This window comes from Gymnoscopelus microlampas, assembly GCF_963454915.1.
Source record: "Gymnoscopelus microlampas genome assembly, chromosome: 14".
NCBI lineage: Eukaryota > Metazoa > Chordata > Actinopteri > Myctophiformes > Myctophidae > Gymnoscopelus > Gymnoscopelus microlampas.
The window spans coordinates 18,883,113-18,904,903 of NC_139951.1; the positions used below are offsets into that span (position 1 = coordinate 18,883,113).

The 21,791-nt window shown below is 40.5% G+C and overlaps 1 protein-coding gene across 1 annotated transcript in view; it reads right to left on the reverse strand.

Moving 5' to 3' along the window:
• Window positions 1–19,319: 19,319 nt before the first annotated feature.
• The window catches only part of svild (supervillin d), a 72,728-nt gene continuing 70,256 nt past the window's right edge, over window positions 19,320–21,791 (reverse strand). The window contains exon 29 of the mRNA XM_084077971.1: window positions 19,320–21,399. Within this exon, the coding sequence (XP_083934097.1) occupies window positions 21,313–21,399 (87 nt within the window). The 3' untranslated portion in view covers window positions 19,320–21,312. The remainder of the gene's footprint in view (window positions 21,400–21,791) is intronic.

Below are 21,791 nucleotides of genomic sequence, written 5' to 3' on the forward strand. Positions count from 1 at the left end.
TATACACAGAATTTAGACACAAAGATTCACTCACATAAATAAATGATACAAAAACAGACATTAAAAAATAAGAAATGAATATATTGTGTGGAACGTTGTTTCCCCTCAAGCAGGGATATAAATACTGTTTGAGAGCTGTTTGAATATGAAAACTAACATCCTAGTCAAACTTTAATTGCACAAGATCAAAGAGCTCTGTCTTGTTCTTCACACAAGCCATTACCTACTTCTTCCCCATCACACAAGTGTTGCCAGATTTTGCGAGAGAAATAAGCAACCAGGTCTATGAAAATAAGCCCAAAAGAAACAACTATAGGTCACATGAGCACTTTAAACCTATATACACATGGGCTACTTGAAAATAGCCGACCTACAAGCACACAGCGACACGTTGTGTGCTTGTAGAGCTGCTATTTACCAAAGATCTTGAAAAAAAGTGAAATATTTGGAATATTGTTTATTTTTTATAACAAATCCAAAAAGGTCCTTAATTATTGCTTAAACAATAATTAAAACATTTGGAAGCAAGCCCAAATAAACACTACACTTTAAACAACTTAAAAACACAACCCGCAACTACCAATTTTTACAAGTCATTTTACAGAAAAACAAGCCCAAAGTCGCTGACCTGGCAACACTGTATCACGCACGCGCATGCACATGCACGCACGAACGCACGCTCAGAATATCCCCATTTCCTTCACTCAAAGTGCTTACATTTCTGTGAGCAGGCAGGCACCCTTTGAAGTCTCAGTGATGTGTTTGTCATTCTGCCAAAGCAACAAAGAAATGGATATTCATTCTGAGATTCTTTTCATAATGTCTTTCATAATATAGTCGGAGGTAATGATCTAGAGATGTTCCACGGAAAATTTGCCTCTTGTGCTTTGTTCTTTTATAGTACTGTATATCACAGTGTGTCTAATAAATGTGACAAAACATTGATAATATTCTATGAGAAACTCAATTTTCTTCCAGAAACAGAAGAGCTTTCTCCCAGGAGCTCGCTATAAGCGGGTGTAATTTAATTTTCCCTCTCACCTTCCTGTAGTAGGTTAGTGTCTGAGAGGAAGGGACTTTATTACCAGGAAAACCATGATCCTAGCATTTCCATCAACCTTCAAGTAGTGGTGGGAAGTAACTAAATACATTTACTCAAGTACTGTACTTAAGTAACATTTTGAGGTACTTTTACTTTACTTCCATTTTTCAATACTTCATACGTCTACTCCACTACAGAGGCAAATTTGTACTTTTTACTCCACTACGATTATTTGACGACTTTAGTTACTAGTTACCTTACAGATTTAGATTATTACTACAAAACATACATTAACTAATTAATCCCTATTTTATACTTTTGTCTATTTGAAAATAGTGGATGCGACCAGTTGTGAGCTTGTAGATCCACTTGCTTGTTGATGAATTGAACACATACAGTAGGACTGCAATGGAAACAAGTCTCCAGGATTTTTTGGTGTCATCCTTTTAGCTTTAATGTCTTATGCTGCGTTCACACAGACAGATACAAAGATACAGTCTACTATTCATTTTCAATGGAAGCCAGCGACATGAAGATACAAAGCAACATCCGACGTTTGTAGCTGCTACAAAAATACACATTTTTGTACCTTTTCATCTTTATATCTGCCTGTGTGAACGCAGCAGAAGTAACATTTTTAATACAGGCCTTTTACTTGTAAACAGATTATTTTTTATATTGTGGTGGTTGGTACTTTTACTTAAGTAGAAAATAAAAAGCATCAGAATACTTCTTCCACCACTGCCATGAAGTGGGTGGGAGGTTTCCTCCATAAAATTCATCAGCCACACACACCTTGCATCATTGATCCCGTGACCCCGTTGACAGGGGGTTATGAGCAAAAGCTGCTTCCCCGCTGGTTTACAGCCTCCCCGGTGATTTCCCCCCCCGTTCTTGGCGCGAATTGAGTTTGTTTTCGTGCGACACTCCGTCTCAGCAGCAGCGCCCCAAGGTCAGGCCACAATGCTGTGGCAGCGTTTTCATGTTGTTAACGCGTTAAGACCGGGAACGCATCCGTGTCATTTTAGATTTGAGCAATAACCGTTATTCTATACTTTGGCTATTCAAAAATAGCAGATCTACAAGATCATAGCGCGGCACCGAGTGCCGCGCTACGAGCTTGTAGATCTGCTATTTTTGAAAAAGCATGAACATTTTGTGCAAATCTTTGAATATGTTATATTTGAAGCGAACATTTGTAACTCAAATCTTTGCTTCTTGGGGGCCCTGGAACTAAATATTTTGAGATGGGGGTCCGCGGCCAAATACATATCATTTTGGGGGTCCTTGACATGAAAAAGTTTGAGAACCACTGATAGAGCAACATCGTTTCAAAAAAAAAAAAAAAAAAAACTGTTAGGATTTAGAAGACATTTTGTAGAATCGGCCTCAGGTCTTCATGGGTTAAAGTGTGGCATAATCCAGTGGTAGCCAAGCTTTTTTATGGTCGAGAAGCCCACCTCGTTATAAAAAAAGCTGAGACCCTCTCATCTCATACACAAAAGCACACAAGCAAACCCCCCCCCCCCAAGGGAGGGACACGGGGCCCCAGGTGGTGAAACACTGGCCTAATCTGTGTGTTAGATGGGATGATGTGATCAACGGGATTTCGAGCTTTCGAGAAGATGGGAAAAAAAAGTGTTGGTGTGGGGGTGGGAGTGTTTCATGTGTGCTATGCAGATTGACTTCTCTCCTGGGCTTACTTTCCATCGCTACCCCTTTGCAGGAGAACCCCTTTTTATTTAGAGGGAGCGAGGAGAAAGCGTCTGCTCTGGTTACTCCAGTATACTCTGTGCGTATGAGAAATTTATGAGAGAACACTTTACGTCCACATCGTCAATGTCACTGTCTCATAAAAAATGGGCTTTTCTGATATGTGCGGTGAATAGTGAGACTGGGGTTTACAGACCACAGAACAAGGGTCCAACCCCTGAGCAGAATGTGGAATTGCTCTGGGTACTCCATCTACGGTATACGTGTATGAAATAACAATGTCTTTACCACCTTTATTGAAAAGGTACATTTTCATGTATTGCCAAACATGTAGACTATATTGTGGTGCTGAAGAAGCTGATCTGAATGCTGTAATAATCTATCCAAAGTCAAGAATGTATTATTTTAAAGTAACTTAACATGTTTCCTTTCTTCTCACTAACCCCCATAAAAGCTTTGTTATTCAGCTGCTGTTGGCCACGGTCTTGACTCTTTTCCTTTCTACAGAGGTACCCCTGATGAATGCAGCTTTGTCCTTGCATAATGGCCCTACTTATTGTGGGTGTAGTTAGTTATGTGTTTGAATGAATCAAGTAAAATTTGCTTGCATCCTCAAGTTTTAACCATGCGTCCCAATTCTGGGGGGAACATTCGACACAATTAGCCGATCTACAAGCTCACAGTGCGTCACACAACGCATTGTGAGCTTGTAGATCAGCTGTTTTTGGCAAAGAGATTTGGTGTAGAGGCAAAAGAGAGTGTCCCATGTACAGAGCCAACTCAGGGCCATGTTACTATAGAGGGTTTAAATACTAGCTAGCTACAGTAGGTATTTTTCTCTTAGCCTACTATGTAAACAGATACAGTATAGTAACAAAATGGGTTTTAAACCTTTTGTGCCCAAGACTCAGCAATGGGCAAGTCAAAATTACAAGGCACACCTGTATCACCTGATAATACACTAATATAGGGCATAGCAGTGGCGGACATTTTCTGGTTCCACTTCAAAATAGTCTATGCATATTCCATTGACATTCCCAAAAATATTTATATCAATTATTTTAAGCCTAGAATCAAGCCATCCAGGGCCCTGGTGAATCATGACCATAAAAACGTTTGATTCTGTGAAAAAACTTTTTTGAAAACGGCAAAACAAAGGGTATTTATTAAATATAGTATATCATATAATTAAATATAAAATAAAATCACAGAAAAAAATGTTTAATGGTCATGATTCACCAGGACCCTGGATGGCTTGATTCTAGGCTTAAATGAATTGATCAATATTTTTGGAAATGTTCAATGGGAAAAATGCATTGACTATTTTGAAGTGGAACCAGAAAATGGCCGCCACTGCTATGCCCTATAGAGCCCTGACGGACTTTAAGCGGCGTTAAGCGCCGGTACTTGAGTAAATGTACTTAGTCTACTTCCCACCACTGTCTCTCAGCCCCGCTGTGACATCTCAGGTGTCATCATCCACTATTGCATTCAGCTCCGGTTCCCATTGGCCTTTGATATGTAGAGTGTTATCTTACGTGGCCAGCATTTCTTTTGTTGATGCAAGTTGTTCAAACAGAATGAATAACGTAATATTATCAATTTGTAGACATCTCTATAGGCTGCGTCTGGCTACTGAATTTCCCCCACAGGATCCATAAAGGCCTCTCTATCTACTCAAGGGTAGGCCTGTAAGGCTAAACTTTCTTGGAGCTGTGAAAAAAAGATAAATATATTCTCATCAAAAAGTTGGTTAAATGTATTCAGCCCACTCTCAACTGATATTGTATAAGCACAATCACACATGGATGGGAAGAAACTCGCATTTTCTGCTATGGGCATGGTGCACTTGACTTTTGATTATAATAATTTGTCATAGAGGTTGTCAGATAATGGGATCTCAGGCAAGGTCGTGGGATAGTGTCCGGGCTGATGGAGAGACCTTCAGTATAGATTAATAAGCCACAAGAGAATGGCTTGCTTTCATATTTGTAGTGCTATCATTAGATATTTATGTAAATAAGCGAGGGCGTATTTTGCTGATGCAAAGACACATTTATATTGTATGCAGATGATGAAACCATAACATCTATGTCTCACTGTCTATACACTAGTCACCGCTCAATAGACAGACGGGTCTTTAATGCTGTTCCACACCAGCTAGAATAGTGTTTAAATATAGTGAAAGTAACGCCGTGCAAAACATTTAGCATTCCTCAAATAAATTGAAACAAGCTCCACTAGTGGCCCCTACAAGCTATGCTGCTCCTTACACCAGGTCAGGTCAAAGTGGATTGAACAGAGCCAAATGGGCATACTCAGAGCCCCACATTCTCACTAATGGGGCTTAAAAGAAATAAAAGTAAAGGCAATAAAATGGAAATGTACTATTGTGCTAAATTTGTTGGGGGGGTATTGCATTTTCACTGATGGATTCAAATCAATGGCATAAGATTTAAAGTGAAATAAATAAAGTACTATCCTTTTAAAAGTGGGGTTCATCTTGCAATCACATTATGAGATATCTTATGTGCCAAGTTGATATTTTGGCCTGAGGATAATGCCATAGGAACGGTCATTGGGTCCCCCAAATGGCTTGGGTGCACTTAACACGTTTCATAGCAATCCGTACGAGATTGACCAACCAACCTATCGACCGACCTTACACACCCGCTGATAGCGTGGCAAAACAACTAATCCCGTCTAATAAGCTCCACATTTAAAAGCTTGGTAAAAACATGATGCATCTCAACTCAAGAAAGAAATCCTGTTATCAAGCAGTAAGAAAGAATCTCACTCGTATTAGCCATTGATGGATTAGGATCGTTTGACCGGATGTCCCTATGCTCAGTAGAAACACTTGATCATTTTCTCATATTTAGCTAAGCACTTGAACCCTAGAATCCCGATTTTGGGGCTTACATTTAGCAAAAATTATATTTAGTGTAGAGCAAAAACAGAAGGGGGCTAGTGTAACCAGTTGAGCAAGGATAACAGCTTTTAGTATAGAATGGATAAATTGACTGCTTTATACTAGGTTCGGTTGAGAGCTCAATGTGTGCAAAACCTAAAGAATGAGACAGAGACAAAGGTTCAACTTAAAGATGTATTAGAACAGTATGGTTCAACATACAGAACATCAATTGCATGTATAAGGAAAATAAAAAAAAATGGGGGCCCTTTATGGTCTGAAAGTAAAGTTCAGAGTGTCAGTGGATCTTTCAGGGGGTTTTCCTATGGGGATACAAGGGGAATGGAACCGTTCCGGTGTTCCTACCAGACAGAGTGGAGGTGGGGAATTGGGCTCAAGAATCCAGGTCCAGAATCCAGGTCCAGTTGGGTCAGTTGGGAGGCTCGACATCAACAGGATCGGATCTCCAGCCGAAGCAAAAAAACCTGACCTAAAGGCCAGGTGAAATAAATTAAATTAGCTATAAATTCAATTAGCCAAGCCATCTATAGTTACAAATTATTATTTCATGATTTCCATTACATAAGTCATTATTTCATGATTCATTAAATAAATCAGTCATTATTTCATTAAATAATACATTCTCATAATAAAATACAATAAAATATACTTCAAAACATAGAAGTCATAAAACACTTCATCAAAACTAAACACAAAATATTCTCAAGACAAGGCAATTCCAGCCTTGTCGATCTGGCATGTTTGTAAATGCTAGCTCCACTAGCATGTTTATCATGATCCAAGGCAGATGCATTTCAAATGGCAGATAACATTTGGCAGACCACATTTTACCATAACAAAACATTGACAATGAACCATATTACTTTGACTCACCTTGAGTATGAAGCATAGAAGTAAACAGCACAGCAGCACACCATGCTGCAAACAAACACTCAGGAGGGAGTGGCAGGAAGTGACACCAGGTAACCAGACATATAGGGTGCATTCTGAAATTGCGCACCGGAGCGCACTCGCCTATTAGTTTGTATTGGCCAGAGCACTTAGTTACCTGGGTTACACTAGTATAGAGCCCTTGGGAACCCAGTCAATTAAGTTCAAGTGGCCAATGAACACATTTGGATCACGTACTGTAGCTCTAGTTTTTTTCTTTCTTTTTAACCAGTGTTCATTCATTTGTCTTGCTTCAATTTTCTTTAACTTATCATTTTACATCAGTTTTCAAGAGGCTCTGGCATTGACGCTGTACACAAATCCAGCTAATTGAAAGTCACTCTCATTTACATTTAACTGATGATAAATGCCTTAAACATAAATGCATCAGCTACAGTACGTGGATGGCTCACAGCACAAATCCTCAGGGTTAATTTAAATCTTAGAGTGTACAAATAGGTCCATTTGGTTCAATTTGTACACCCCCAGGGTTAAATTAACACTGATGGTTTTTACAGTGCTCTCTCTGGGATTTAGGTTGCCACCATGCTTGCCAGTGTATTTAAACAATGCAGTCAGGGACAATACAGGCTCAGATCTGCTTGCATTCTATTCAAGTACCATACATACTCCTGGCAGCCATCAAGTGACTTTGGATGAGAAATAACAATACTTTTGACACTCTGATATGGTGCCACATGTGCAAGAAAGCGCTGTAGAACTACGGCTTCTTAACCACTTGAACGCCAGCATCCATATTCTGGTGGAACAGTGGCCAAAATGGTAGACTACTGAACATATTATTAAGTGTATGAAGCTCACTGTTTAAAGAGCACAATACAAGGGATTATTATAGTAGCAACTGTCAAAATGTCACACCTGTATTCTTTTTTTTGCAAATTGCATTTTGCGTTTAGTAAACAACAATCGATTATTGTCCTTCAACAACTTGCTATATCCTCTAGAATTCACATGAGAAACATTAATTTAAAAGCAAGAACATTAAGCAAAGACTGTGCCTGGCTAACAATGCCACAGCTCAACAAGCCACCACAGAGAAACATTAGCTTTTAATGTAAACCAACAGCAATTAGCCTTCGAGTAAGGGGAGGAAATTGAGAAATTACAGTGCAGATTAGCACAGTGGAAAAATGGTTTCAGTAATTCATTATCATAGTAGATGTGTGTGCAATTACTCATTGAGTTTCAATTAACTCCTTGAGATATATAATGTCTTGGTGTTATCCTGATGAAGAAATGAGTTGACTGCATGCTTCACACTGAGCTTTGTACCGTACACTCCCTTCCCGGGTTTCATGGGTGAAGCGTGAAGGTCTTACAATGTTACTGGTATTTTTGGCCTTTTGTTTACCAGAAATGTGATATTGTAAAAGGATTTCAAACCCCACTTTCCCAGAGCATCAGCCCACACGTCTCGTTGTGAAAGACGAGACAAATCCATCCCTGTTCCAGAATGATATCTTGTCTTGTCTTGTCACAAAGAGGAATGAAAGGTTCAAACTCAGTCCAACTACAGCAGTGGTTCGTTTTCATGACAAGGACCTCCAAATTTAATATGCATTTGGCCACAGACCCCCATCTGGAAATATTTTGTGCCAGGGACCCCATAAGAAAAGATTTGTGTAAAAAAGAAAATCAAAATTATTCCAAATCTTTCCTTTAAAAAGAAGAAAGAAAAAAAAGAAAAGCTGGGTACCACCTGGAACTCCCTCAAGGATCCCTGGGGCTCCCCGGACCTCACTTTGAGACCCCCTGAACTGCAGCACCTCTAGCGTCATGATTATCCAGCAGTTCAACTATAAAGCCACACGACTAACGACCTTCAGCTGCATCAGCAGTCATCTGTCATCCAAAGAGAAGGAGTTTGATGAAGACGAGGTCAAATAAACGTTCCGTTGTGATAATTCACCCGCAATAAATCTTAAAGAGCTCTCTCTCTCTCTCCCATCTTTACATCAATGCGTTTTATCATCTCTCTCTCTTTCTCTCTCTCTGTGTCTCTCTCTCTCTCTGTCTCTCTCTCCCTCCTCCCTCTCCCTCATTTCCCCCAAAAAATCCTTCAGTGTGACTCGATGTGGTCAAGGCCTGGCCTAAATTACTTTCACTCCCCTGCCTGACGGATGGACAGAATAACTAGGGGGATGATAAACCGGCTGGTAGGCCGGTGGTACGAGAGAGGAGGAGAGGTCTCTCAATCAGCCTGTCAGCCTCAGTTCCCCCTCTCATCCCCCCGGAAAGGAGGGCTGATGTCATGGTCAATACAGACAGGCTTTCGTCACAGCGGAGAGGTTCGCCCGGGGCTGTTTGTGTATGCATGCTGTGGCACCTGTCTATGTCACGGGGGAGAGGGGGATATAAGGTGTGGATATAAGGAGAGTGTGTGTGTGTGTGTGTGTGTGTGTGTGTGTGTGTGTGTGTGTGTGTGTGTGTGTGTGTGTGTGTGTGTGTGTGTGTGTGTGTGTGTGTGTGTGTGTGTGTGTTGTTTTTTGGTTAAGGGTTACAATTATGACAAATCACATTGGAGTTAGGTTTAAGATTAGGCATTTAGAGGTTAGGTATATAGGGGTTATGGTTGGAGTAATGCCTGATTTATACAAGTTCACAACTTGATACGCCATTTTAGCGTTGGGGTTAAAAATTACAAGAAAATGAAATAAAAATGGCATTCGTAAAATTGCAGTCCAAAGATATTGATATCCTCACAAGTATGGTAATACAAGTGTGTGTGCGCGTGTGTGCCAATTAATTGGGGGCCCACTTACAATACCCTTGCGGCCCACCAGTGGGCCCCGACCCACAGGTTGGGTATCACTGGTTTAGTGGATGAAGTTGTTTCTGTGTTGTGTTAGTGATGTTTTAGCAACTTTGTAAGGTGTGTAAATATGCATGCGGTGTGTTTGTGCGTGTGTGTGTGTGTGTGTGTGGTGTGTGTGTGTGTGTGTGTGTGTGTGTGTGTGTGTGTGTGTGTGTGTGTGTGTGTGTGTGTGTGTGTGTGTGTGTGTGTGTGTGTGTGTGTGTGTGTGTGTGTATAAGTGTCTTTGTTTGAAGGTGTTTGTTTTGCTGTAGCTAAATGGCCAAATTGTCACCATCTGTTGCCTAGAGATACAGTTCCAGCTGATCTGAAGTTATCAAAGAAAACAAATGCTTGCTGTTGCAGCTGGCTTGATAGAAGCTGACAGCTAAGCCCCTTCACCTCAGCATGCCAGGATTTTACCTCAAAAAACAGGAGCATCAACAACTGTTTTTTAACCACTTAAAAGGGATAGTTCACCGCCGAAATGACTTTTTTCTATCCATTACTCACCCCATGGAGACTTGAATTCATGGAGATCATTCGTCGCATTCCTAAGCCAATAATTTGATGACTGGCGGCGGCTCCGGTAGGAGACTCAAAGTGTCAACTTTGAGCCTTGTACCGGAGACATTAGCATCTTACCGCCGGTCATCAAATTATTGGCTTAGGAATGCGACAAAAAACAAAAAACTCTCCATGAATTCAAGGCTTCATGGGTTGTGTAATTGATAGAAAATAAGTATTTTTTTGGGTGAACTACTCCTTTAAACCCTATATACTTACAATAATAATAATAATAATAATAGTAATTGACCAGGGTCCCCCAGAGGCCTATCGTTGGTCCACTCCATTTTCCCCTCTGCACCAAATCTCTTTGCCGTAAATAGATGATCTAAAAGCTCACAATGCTTTGCAATGTGACGCATATGTGAGCTTGTAGATCTGCTATTTACACCGAACGTTCGTCCTACGTTCGGACACTATAAGGTTCATGTGATTAAGACTTGTAAAAATCGGGTCTTTAAACATTATCTACATTACAAAGGAGACTATTTCAATCCAAAACAAGTACTTGCTGCTCGGATTACGTTTAAATTGCATAATTGATTGTATTTTTCTGTATGTTTCTGCTACCGCCCCCCCCCCCCACCCACCAAACAGATGGCACTCAGTTTACACACAGATTTGCAGTCAATGGAAGGTCCACAATGGAAATAAGCTCTCGGGCTTTGATTTCATTTGAAAAAGGACTTACAGGACCAATTCACCCATTTTCAACTTATCTTTATATAATTGGTCCTCACTGATGCTCATTATAAGATGGAACCATTTCTGTGTCTCAGAGGAGGGCTGTGGACAGTTTGGAAACCTGCCTGCCTACCATCATCTGTAGCCTAACGATAGGCAGGCTATGTCATTTCAAACAAGAATTCAAACTTTTTTTGTATATTTTATTAATGCAAGAACAATGGCTTCTATTTCAGCATGTTAACTTTCCAGGGACAGAAAGGCTATAGTTTCAATTAGCGTGTCTTCTCCATCAATTATGTCATTGGTAGGCACTAGGCAGGTTCTGAACTGTCCATAGCCATCCATAGCACATCAATGAGATGCAGACTGAGTAGATGGAAATCGTGCCATCTTATAATGAGCATTAGTAAGGAGGTGAAATGGTCCTATAAAAAGCATCTTATTAAAACAATAATTAGGCTTGCAGAGACAATTTTCATTTCCCAACTCTTGTCTTTTTTTTTTATAACTAAACTTTTTGGTCTCTTTTCTGTTTTCATAATGACAAAGAGTGATTTGTCTTTTTCTTTTTTCTTTTTCGTTAGGGGAAGTCTTCATATGAGCCCTCTTGGGTTTCTTACCTCTCCTGCAGTGCACATTTCTAACAGGCTTCTCTCTTTGTAATTCTGGGTGTGGACAGCCCTTTAGTGTAATTCCCAGAACAATTAGGCACAAACAGAAAAATTCATTAAGGATGAATCATTCATCTCCGACTGCCAGAAAAGTAAGCAGGGAAAGCCTTTTGCCGTGTGCCCGATATAGATCTTAATGAAGGGAGCAATCAATACATACCTTCCAACATGGTAATAGAGCAAATAGGAAGCTAATCCTGGCTCTGAGGGAAGAGTGGGGAGCACAAATGAGCCGAGCCGAGCTGCAGGATTGAATCCTGTGCCAAGTTAGCGTAGAGATGCAGCATGCAGATCTCACTCTGTTGGGAGAGGAGCCAGATACCAACAATGATTAAAAACATTATCACTGCTGATTGTACCCACTTCTCTCTCTCCCCCCACACTGGCTTGTGTCTAATGTCCCCCCCACACACACAGACACACACGCACGCACGCACGCACGCACGCACGCACGCACGCACGCACGCACGCACGCACACACACACACACACACACACACACACACACACACACACACACACACACACACACACACACACACACACACACACACACACACACACACACACACACACACACACACACACACACACACACAAGGTCAGTGACGGATTGTTTTGAATCAATGTTGTCTCCTGCACAGCGAACAATGATTATTTGATTTTTTTTCTTCCCAAGGCCTTGTATTTCACTCATAGAGCATAAAAGCAAGCATGTTCTTATTGGCTGAGACGGTTACTGTGGTATTGTTGTGTATAGACATTTTAGTGACTCACTCGTCCTTGTTTTCTAAGCGTGTTCGTCAAGCAGACGTCATTAGGACATCTCACAGTGAAAGAATGTCATTAGAAGGAGGATGGGATACAATGGAGGGTATGTGCTAACAACCTTTTCAAAACATTTTCATAGATATAAAAATAAAAATGAAAATCAAGAAGAAAAGCTTTTTAAGTGGTGAAAATAGCAGATCTGCTACTTCCACTAGTTTGGGCCCAATTTCTCTTTTGGGTTCTGGAGCTAAGGCAGTGGTTTGGGAACCACTGCCCTAGACCAGTGGTTCTCAACATGTGGTTTGGGGCCCACTGGTGGGCTGTGAGGACATTGTAAGTGGGCCCCAAAATAATTGGCAAGATATTACTGCTATTATAACAAATTGAAAAAAAGTTTTTTCTTTAAAACCTTGAAAATTTTGTTTTCATTGTGATACCGATAAATAGGAACTCAAGCACTCAACGTACACTACTGTATGTTAAAGGTAGGGTAAGTGATATTTTTGGGTTAAAACAAAAAGTATTTTGTTAAAAGGTTAAAGTACTATATTGTGATAGTAATCATTGCTATAGAGTGTTTGTTCAGTAACAGGAGTATCCATGTCTCTCCAGCTCTTCAATACACAGAAAAAAATGAATTTTCTGGTAGGTGTCAAAATCTCAGCCAATCAGGAGAAAGTACCCATTTTTAAGCTTCATTTTTATAGTGTTCCAGTTCCAATTTTGTCTGCTCATTTCTTAGTGTCATCACTTCCAATTTCACTTGTTTAATCTATATCCTGATTGAGTTCTCTATCTTGATTGGATAAAATTGGAAATGAAACTGAAACGAAAATGCATTTTCTGTTTTATAAAGAGCTGGAGAGACAAGGAGACTCCTTGTCTCCTTTTACTGGACAAACACTCTATAGCAATGAGTACTATCACAATATAGAGCTATTTAACACTTATTTTAACCAAAGAAAATCACTTACCCTACCTTTAATTCCATTGATCCAAGCTGGAACACAATCGATTGATTGAAAATAAACATGCTCTGAAAATGCAAACACTTTCGAGATTTTCAAGTGGGCCCTAATCTGGAAAAGGTTGAGAACCACTGCCTTAGACCAGTGGTTCTCAAACTTTTTTATGTCAAGGACCCTCAAATTAATATGTATTTGGCTGCGGACCCCCATCTGAAAATATTTTGTGACAAGGACCCTCGCACAACATTTGTGCCTTAGACCACTGACGACTGTAACTCTGAGACCGCAGAAATGGAACCAATTGTAGACCCGCAAGGGTCCATTTGGCCGGCGGCGCATCACATTTTGTACACTCTGGGAATTATAGACCTGTACGGGTCCATTTGGTTCCTAATAATCATTTTGGCTGGGGACCCCTGGAACACCCTCAATGACCCCTGGAGGCCCCGGACTCCACTTTGAGAATCACTGGCATATACTGACATGCTGGTCATATGAAATATAATAATGAAGCAAAAATGATGTGGGATATTCAAAGGACAGCGAGGTAAAGACAGCTCTCAAACGAACAGAAAACACACCACACTGATCCAACAAGAACTGACCTGGGAACAGTTTTATACACATGAGTGGTTGATTACAAACGAGACGCAGCTGGAACACAACATGAACTAAAGGAAACTAGAACAGGGAACCGTTGCTGTCGGGCAGAAACCTTTTATGTCCATATTCGAACATTTTGTGTTTTTTCGTCAATTAACGCCCTACCTGACCTTACTACATGTATCACAAAAAGCATCAAAAGTAGCCAATCCACATGCTCGAAACGCAGCAGTTTTAGACATATGAGGTTTCCACCCGACAGAGACGATATAATACACAAAGAACAACCCTGGGGCGTTCTTCCACTGCTGGGACAGGAAAGGGTACGGTGACCAGACGTCCCGGTTTCAAGCTGGGTTAATATCTCTAAAACACTCAATGTCCCGGTTTTAAACATTCCCTACCAAATTGTCTGGGTTTCACGGGGGGTTACTAAAGCACACTGTATGGAATATCGAATATATGTCACTGCCACATGAGATCATTTGTACCTAATTTGGTGTGTGTGTGTGTGTGTGTGTATGGGGGGGGGGGGGGGGGGGTCATGTTTCTGGAACAAACAGTAACATTTGTCAACAACTGTACAGTAAATGGTAAAAAGGTAAATGGTGCATTTATATAGCGCTTTTATCCAAAGTACTTTACATAGATTGTGCATTACATTCACCTATTCACACACCGATGACGGAGGATACCATGCAAGGCACCAACCTGCTCATCGGGAGCAATTAGCGGTTCAGCGTCTTGCTCAAGGACACTTCGACACTAACTCTGGGGGGGCCCCCCAGCCCGGAATCGAACTGGGACCTTGCGGTTTCCACTTCACTTTACCCGGCCGCTCTACCCCTGAGCCACTGCCGCCCCTCCAGCAGTGAAGGAGAGGCACTGACCAGCTTGGACATTTAAGACTGTTTTAATTGATAATAAAGGTGCTAGTAACAAGGATGACTGACGTTTCGATGTGAAGTACATCTTCCTCAGAGTCATGATGAGTAACATTTGTAGCATTTGTTGTGCCACCTATGGGTGTAAGTGAAATTGTTTCTAGCTCTGTGTTGCGTTGATGTTGAGGCCCATCAATGTGTGATTTGGGGTAGTTTGGATGCTCCATTCAGTTCTTTCAGCCAATGTTTGTAAAAAAGGTGGGACCCTCCTCCCGTAAGCGCTGGAAGTAAATCATAGGCAACCATGCACACAGACAGGGGCTAAAACATAATCACTGCCTCCCAGCCTTTCGGCCTGGTGGAGATAATGTCATCCACTCACCACCCCTGGGACTCTCTAGGAGAAGGCAGGTTGGGTAGCTGGGTGCTGTCTGCTGGGTCCAATCTGGTTGGATCAGTGTCACGTGCTGATGTGGTGAAAAAAAAAAGCACAGGGAGTGAGGTAGTGATGAAAAACCCAAGACTGGACGTTTTAATGTGGCCGACACAGCTAAGAGCTAACAAAGACATTTCTCACTTATGAGAGAGAGAGAGAGAGAGAGAGAGAGAGAGAGAGAGAGAGAGAGAGAGAGAGAGAGAGAGAGAGAGAGAGTGAGTGGGTGGATGGTTGGGAGCGAGGCTATGTTTTGTTTTGTTTGTGTCTGAAAAATCTGAAATCTGAAAAAAGGAAAGAATGGCTTCTTTGTTCTTTGAGATGCTCAGTTCCTTGTTTTTTTTAATTTATTATATCACCATTATGTCAGCTGACAGTTTTTTTTGTGTTGTGCCATACTTCTAAAAAACTAACAAAAAACAAAAACCGATATAGCCCACGGTATAAAACAAAGACAGCTCTCTAACAGAAACACACGACAAGGATGCAACCACTGACTGGGGGAACACAACTATACACATGAGGGGTGATTACAAACAAGATGCAGCTGGAGCAAACAGGAACATAGAACCAAGAAAACTAAACAGGGAACATAATACACAGGTGCAGAATTCTTTTCAAGTTTATTTTTGGTAATCTAGCTTTCCATTAATGCAGAATAATTACGCCAGAATATTTTATAGCGGAATGGAATCAAAGATCAAAGCTTGGGGGAAAAAAAACAAAATCCCCATCTCCCTTATTCCCCGCTCTGCTACACCCCGCCATAACCTCGGAGTCATCCTATTATTACTCAGTATAATCTGGCCTGTATTCGCAGCTTCATTGTTGGGCTGCGTGTCGGCTGTGTAGTGGGCCAATGTGACACCTGAGCCAGAAGGCAGAGTGATGCAGGTGATTAATCCTCCAGGATGAGCTTGATAATAAATAAACGAACCAGCCGCTTCTCGCCATCTGCCGAGGAGATGGCATCAGCGTTGCCTGTGTTTGTCAGAGTATGTGATTTGTTTATTTATCTTTTTAAACACAGCTAGCAGCGGGGATAAGGATGGTATGTCAGCCCTGTGAGGATAGATATCTTGTTTGGTCCCAAACAAGATTTCTGATAGCCATACACCAGTGGTTCTCAACCTGTGGGTTGGGACTCACAGGGGGGTCCCCACATGATTTTCAGGGGTTCCCCAGATGACAGTGAAGTGACAATTTATGGACTTTTAAGACCTTTTTAATACCTCAAAAGAATTAAAAAATAAAAAGACCATTACTGCATAAAAAGTAATCAACTAAAAAAAAAACGGTCAAACATTGGCCGAATTGTCAAATAATATAAGAAACAGGCAAAGATTTGGAGAATAGCCGATCTACAAGCTCACAACGCCTAGCAACACGATGCATTGTGAGCTTGTAGATCTGCTATTTTCACTATTTATCAGTGGAACCGAGTCAAACTAAATTGAATGCCTCAGCTCTTATATTTCAAGTGCTTATGGGAGGGGGGTCCCCACTCCCCAGTTCAAATATGATTATTTTGGGGGGGTCACGACCTGAAAAGGTTGAGAACCACTGCCTACACTACTGGCTGGATTGCTATGGAATTTGCTGTGCACCTTCAAGTCCTCTAGTGCTTTCACTGCCTCTCATTTCCAAATTATATTTTGAAATGATATTTCATAAATGGATTGCCATGAAACTCGACATGTATTCATGCTCCCCAGAAGATGAACCCATAACTATTTTAATTGAGCCCATGAGGGGCCACCCTCAGGCCAGAATATACATTTTGCACACAATATAGTGTAGGCTATGTCATTATCTCATTTTGAGATGACATGATGAACCATACTGATGCTGGTGACTCCATGGCCTTTCACTCACATCACCCTTAGGTCAAAAGGCAGCACAGTCTCTATTATATGGGCTGCTAGCAGGGCGTCTTGCTTTTAAAGATTATTTGAAAGCCTTTTTGTTCTATTAAGAGCACACCGGAGAGGGACAGCACACGCAAGAACTCCAACCCTACAAGAGAGAAAAGAGAGTAGTAATCATGCCTCTCTTCTAGCCAGCTCAGGTCCTGAGCTAGGAATCACATGCAGGGCTTACGTGGACAGCACATTAATTGGCCGTGGGACCCAGGAACAGGCTATCCGGCCATAAAAAAAAGTCCTGAGTGTGTTAGTTTCATCAATCTGTGCCTGTGGGCAAGCACAAAATTGTTCATTCAGGCTACATGTGACAGACTAGTGCCGGCCTGTATGTGTGTGTGTGTGTGTGTGTGTGTGTGTGTGTGTGTGTGTGTGTGTGCGTGCGCGTGTGAAGAAGAGAGAGAGACAGAGAGAAGAGAGAAGAGAAAGCATCGGATAGAATTAATATCAGTGGGCCTTGGCACATGACCTATGGGCAGTCTCCTGGCTGAGCAGGTGTTATTCAAATACAGCTATTACTATGTATGATATGAGTCAAGGCAAGCGAGGCAATATTCATAAATTCACACAATGTCACAGACATTTCCAAGTTCTACAGTATGCTGGCTATGAACGGATAAAGGAGTTAACTGGAATGCTGGGCTGCTCTCTCAAGAGTATTATTTTTTATGATTCGGTTTCACACTCCATCTGTTCGTTTGTGCCACATTATTGAGGAGGATTGGGGGTAACTGTGTTAATAAATGTCAAAATTGGACAGACAGTACACCCTATTGGTTACAGGCGGACATGACACATTGTATTGCCGCATTTACAGCAGCTACCAGTATAATACATAGTCACAGAATTAGCTCATTTACTGCCTTGTCTAGTTCTTGTATTTCTACATGTATGTATTATGCTCCATGTTGTACTTATAGTTCCATGTTCATGTGTTTCCCAGCTGTATCTCATTTGAAATCACCCCTCATGTGCAGGCCTATGTTGTTTCCCCATGCAGTCCTTGTTGGGTCATTGTCTTGTGTTGCATTGTGTTAGTTTATGTTTGAGAGTTCTTGCCTTTGTTTCCAGCTTCAACCGTTTTTATTAACCACTTGAGGCCCAAGCATCCCTATTTTGGGGGTGAACATTTGACAAAAATAGCAGATCTACAAGCTCACAATGCGTGGCATTGCAATGTTTTTGTTTATTATTTTCGGGGAAGAGATTTGGTGTGAATAGAAAAAAGAGAGTGCACCAAGTACAGTGCGACTCTGGTTGGTTTTACTAGGTTTTTGATCTCCACCCGCCTGCTGTTCTGCATTTGCGTTCACACCACACCAGCATATGACAACATATGTCAACATTATGAAAACAGTATTTTTGGGGGTGCCAGGGAAGAATCATTGGTGTGGGGTGCATTTATCTTTTTCAATATTTCTCTTAATTTCTCAAGACCTTTATTGAATTTGAGATTTTAGGGACAGAGGGCTGGGGGCCAATGCTAAAAAGGCTGTCCACACCAAGCAGACAACTATAACAATAATTATGAGAGAATCCACACGTTGTGGTTATAGTTGTGGTGTGGACTCTGTCATCCACTTGAGTTGATAATAATCAACACAATATATCTATAATTATCGCTGTCATGATTATCACACTGACATTTACAACAGCACTCTCTCCTTGAGGAAAATGTTTCCCAGACACAGCTGCAAAAGTGCTTTTGTGTTGTCCATAGAATGTCTTCTTACATTCAAAGCATCATCTCATGATCAGTGTTGCCAGAGTTTGCGAGAGAAATAAGCAAACAGATCCACGAAAACAAGCTCAAAAGAAGCGACTAAAACATAAGCACTTTAAACCTATACACATCGAAGATAGAAGATAGATAGAAGCTGGCGATGCGTTGTGAGCTTGTAGATCTGCTATTTTCAAAAACATCTTGGGGACAAAAAAGGGAAATATTTGAAATATTTTTAAAACATTTTAACAACACAAATCTAGTACGGGGGTTCCTGGCTCAAAATGTTTTCAGCACGGACAATTACATATTAATTTGAGGGTCCTTGACATGAAAATGTCAAGGACCCCCAAATGTTTGAGAACCACTTATTTAAACTACATTATGAAGCAAGCCCAAATAAGCAACTACACTTTAGAAACAAGCCTAAAAAAAGCAAGCCGCCACTACCCATAGGCCTATTTACAAGCAAGCTCAAAGTCGCTTATAATAAGCGGACATGGCAACACTGCTCATGATGCCACATCCACCAAGTAAGCACCAAGTGTAATATAACACTGAAATTAAAAAGAATGCTCTCAACATGTCATTTATCACATCTCATATATTAGAAAACAAACATGCAATGTGATGTTTTGTCACCATCATGCAGCCATACTGTATAGTCCTACGGAGAATTGTATACAAAGCAGATAGATAACATTTTAATTGACAAAATGTTTCATAGAGTAACATAATCCACAGAGCACAGGTTTTGCACTACACAACTGGGCTTTGAGCTGTGGTTAAAGGCAGCTTATACCACACACATAATTGAAAATGTACACATTCCGCACGCACGCACACACACACACACACACACACACACACACACACACACACACACACACACACACACACACACACACAGAGAGGTTAGTTTGGTCCCAGTCAACCACTCTTAAGCCTCGATACTTTGTCATACGATCTGTCACTTGCCGAAAATCTGTTACTTTCAGCGAGTGACACAGCTGTACGGAGAAATAAATGAGGCTTTATAGACGGTTGCCATCAATGGCACACAGGCAATTACAAATTAATTTATGACGGTGGTTCTCAAAGTGGGGTCCGGGGACATCCAGGGGTCCTTAAAGAGTTCTAGGGGGTCCCCAGCAAAATGTGTTAATATAGCATCACAATCATTTCAACCACTTTAACCATATTTTATACTTTGGCTATTCAAAAATAGCTGCTCGCAGCATGTGACTTGACGGGCTGTGAGCTTGTAGATCTGCCATTTTTGAAAATATTTGAAAAATCTTGAAAATGATTTTTAAAAATGTATATTCACAAATCTTCTCTTCTGGGGTCCATGGCACAACTCCTTTTCAGATGGGGTCTGCGGCCAAATACATATAAATGTGGGGGTCCTTGACATGAAAATGTTTGAGAACCACTGCCTTATTAAGGAAAAATAAAGGGTCTGTTACACAGAGATGACACTCAATTCTAAACCGTTTCTTTTGTTTGTATTTACAAACCTCTTTGCAAAATTAATACTGCATGGGGTTAACAACACATCTTGACCATTTTCTGCACTTTAACACAGTGAATTTGTCTCACCCTTTAAACAAAAAGGGTTGTGTGTTTAGTTATGGATTCTCATGATCTGATTACAAAAAATTATAAAACAGTCCAGTGAAAGCTTTCTTCTCACAAAATATTGTTGAAAGTTTCACTTGTAGTTGTGAGAGAGGCTAGGCTATATACAATGATGCTAGTCATTATAGACATCCCTTTTCATGCATTCACCCCGGTAGATTACAGTATGCTTCAATAGTACTGCAAACAATCATTTTCTTCAACATTATACAGTATTATGTGTATAGCAAAACAGCCTCTCAGCCAACTACTTAACAAATCACTCCTTGTACCTTGTCATAACATACTAGTCTGCTTTACAGATAGACCTTTAGCCGTTTCCTTTTTTAGGTTTGTCTTGTTTTCTTCCTCTAATACATGTTTTTCTAGTTTGAGTCCGTCCTTGAAAGTCTGTTCAAATTTTAAAAATCTCTTTAATGTAAAGCATATTGAGATGCATGTTTTGTATGAAAGGTGCTATACAAATGCATTATCATTATTATTATTATTATCATCATTATTATTACACACTAAACTCCTCAGTGTTATTATCCATTTGTAACCAAACGGACCCTTATGGGTCCAACAACAGTCCAAAGTGGGATTTCGACAATGGCGTCATCTGCATAGTGTTTGAATAACTCCCCTTTTTAGTTGATCAATAAAAGCATGGACATTTTTACACATAAACACTTTCCCACAAAAGTAAACAAACAGAAATTACATTTATAGTATATTACATATTTATAATGTGGGGGTAAATATAGTTATATAACTATATTAGAAAAATGTTGCTGCCAAAAGTTGACAATTGCACATAATGGTTGGCTACAGTATGGCATTTAGATGCTATAGAGCTTAATGTAACCCAAATGTACATTGTTTTTTTCCCTTCTTTCTTTACAAGATGAGGAAAAAAATCCATAACTTTCCTTGGGATAAAAACAAGAACTAGAAAAAACTAAGGAAAACAACAAGTAATAGTTAGGCCCTTTAAGTTCTCCTTTTTTGGTTTGTGTACAAAAACACACGTTTTTAAAACAGTTCCTTGCTTTTCTTCAAGTTCTTCTGTTTCCAGTTTGGCAGAGCGTTGAACTCCACTCGACTCATCTCAAGAAGTTTCTGCAACACATTAAATCAAGAAGACAATAAGCGTCATGGCTGGCCCCACTATTGTTATAAAGCAGAATGTTTCAGGGCTTTGGTGGATTAAAGCTGCAATCTGGCACGTATTCACGTTTTTAATGAATAAAACGTTATTTTAACCAATCTGTACGGTAGAGTATGTTAATACAATATAACTAGCATATCTACAGTGGTTGCTGGTGGTCTTCCTACTCCGACATTGAGAAAGTTAGACCATGTTGTCCGGTACGACCTCTAGTGGTTGACAAATAGTAATGTCTGAAGCTCATAGTGCAATACCTCCCCTGACTGTGATGACTTATTGTCAGATTATTCAAAATGAGGCCTAATGTGGGAGCTTAAAAAAATCATTGGTCTGAACTAGGCTT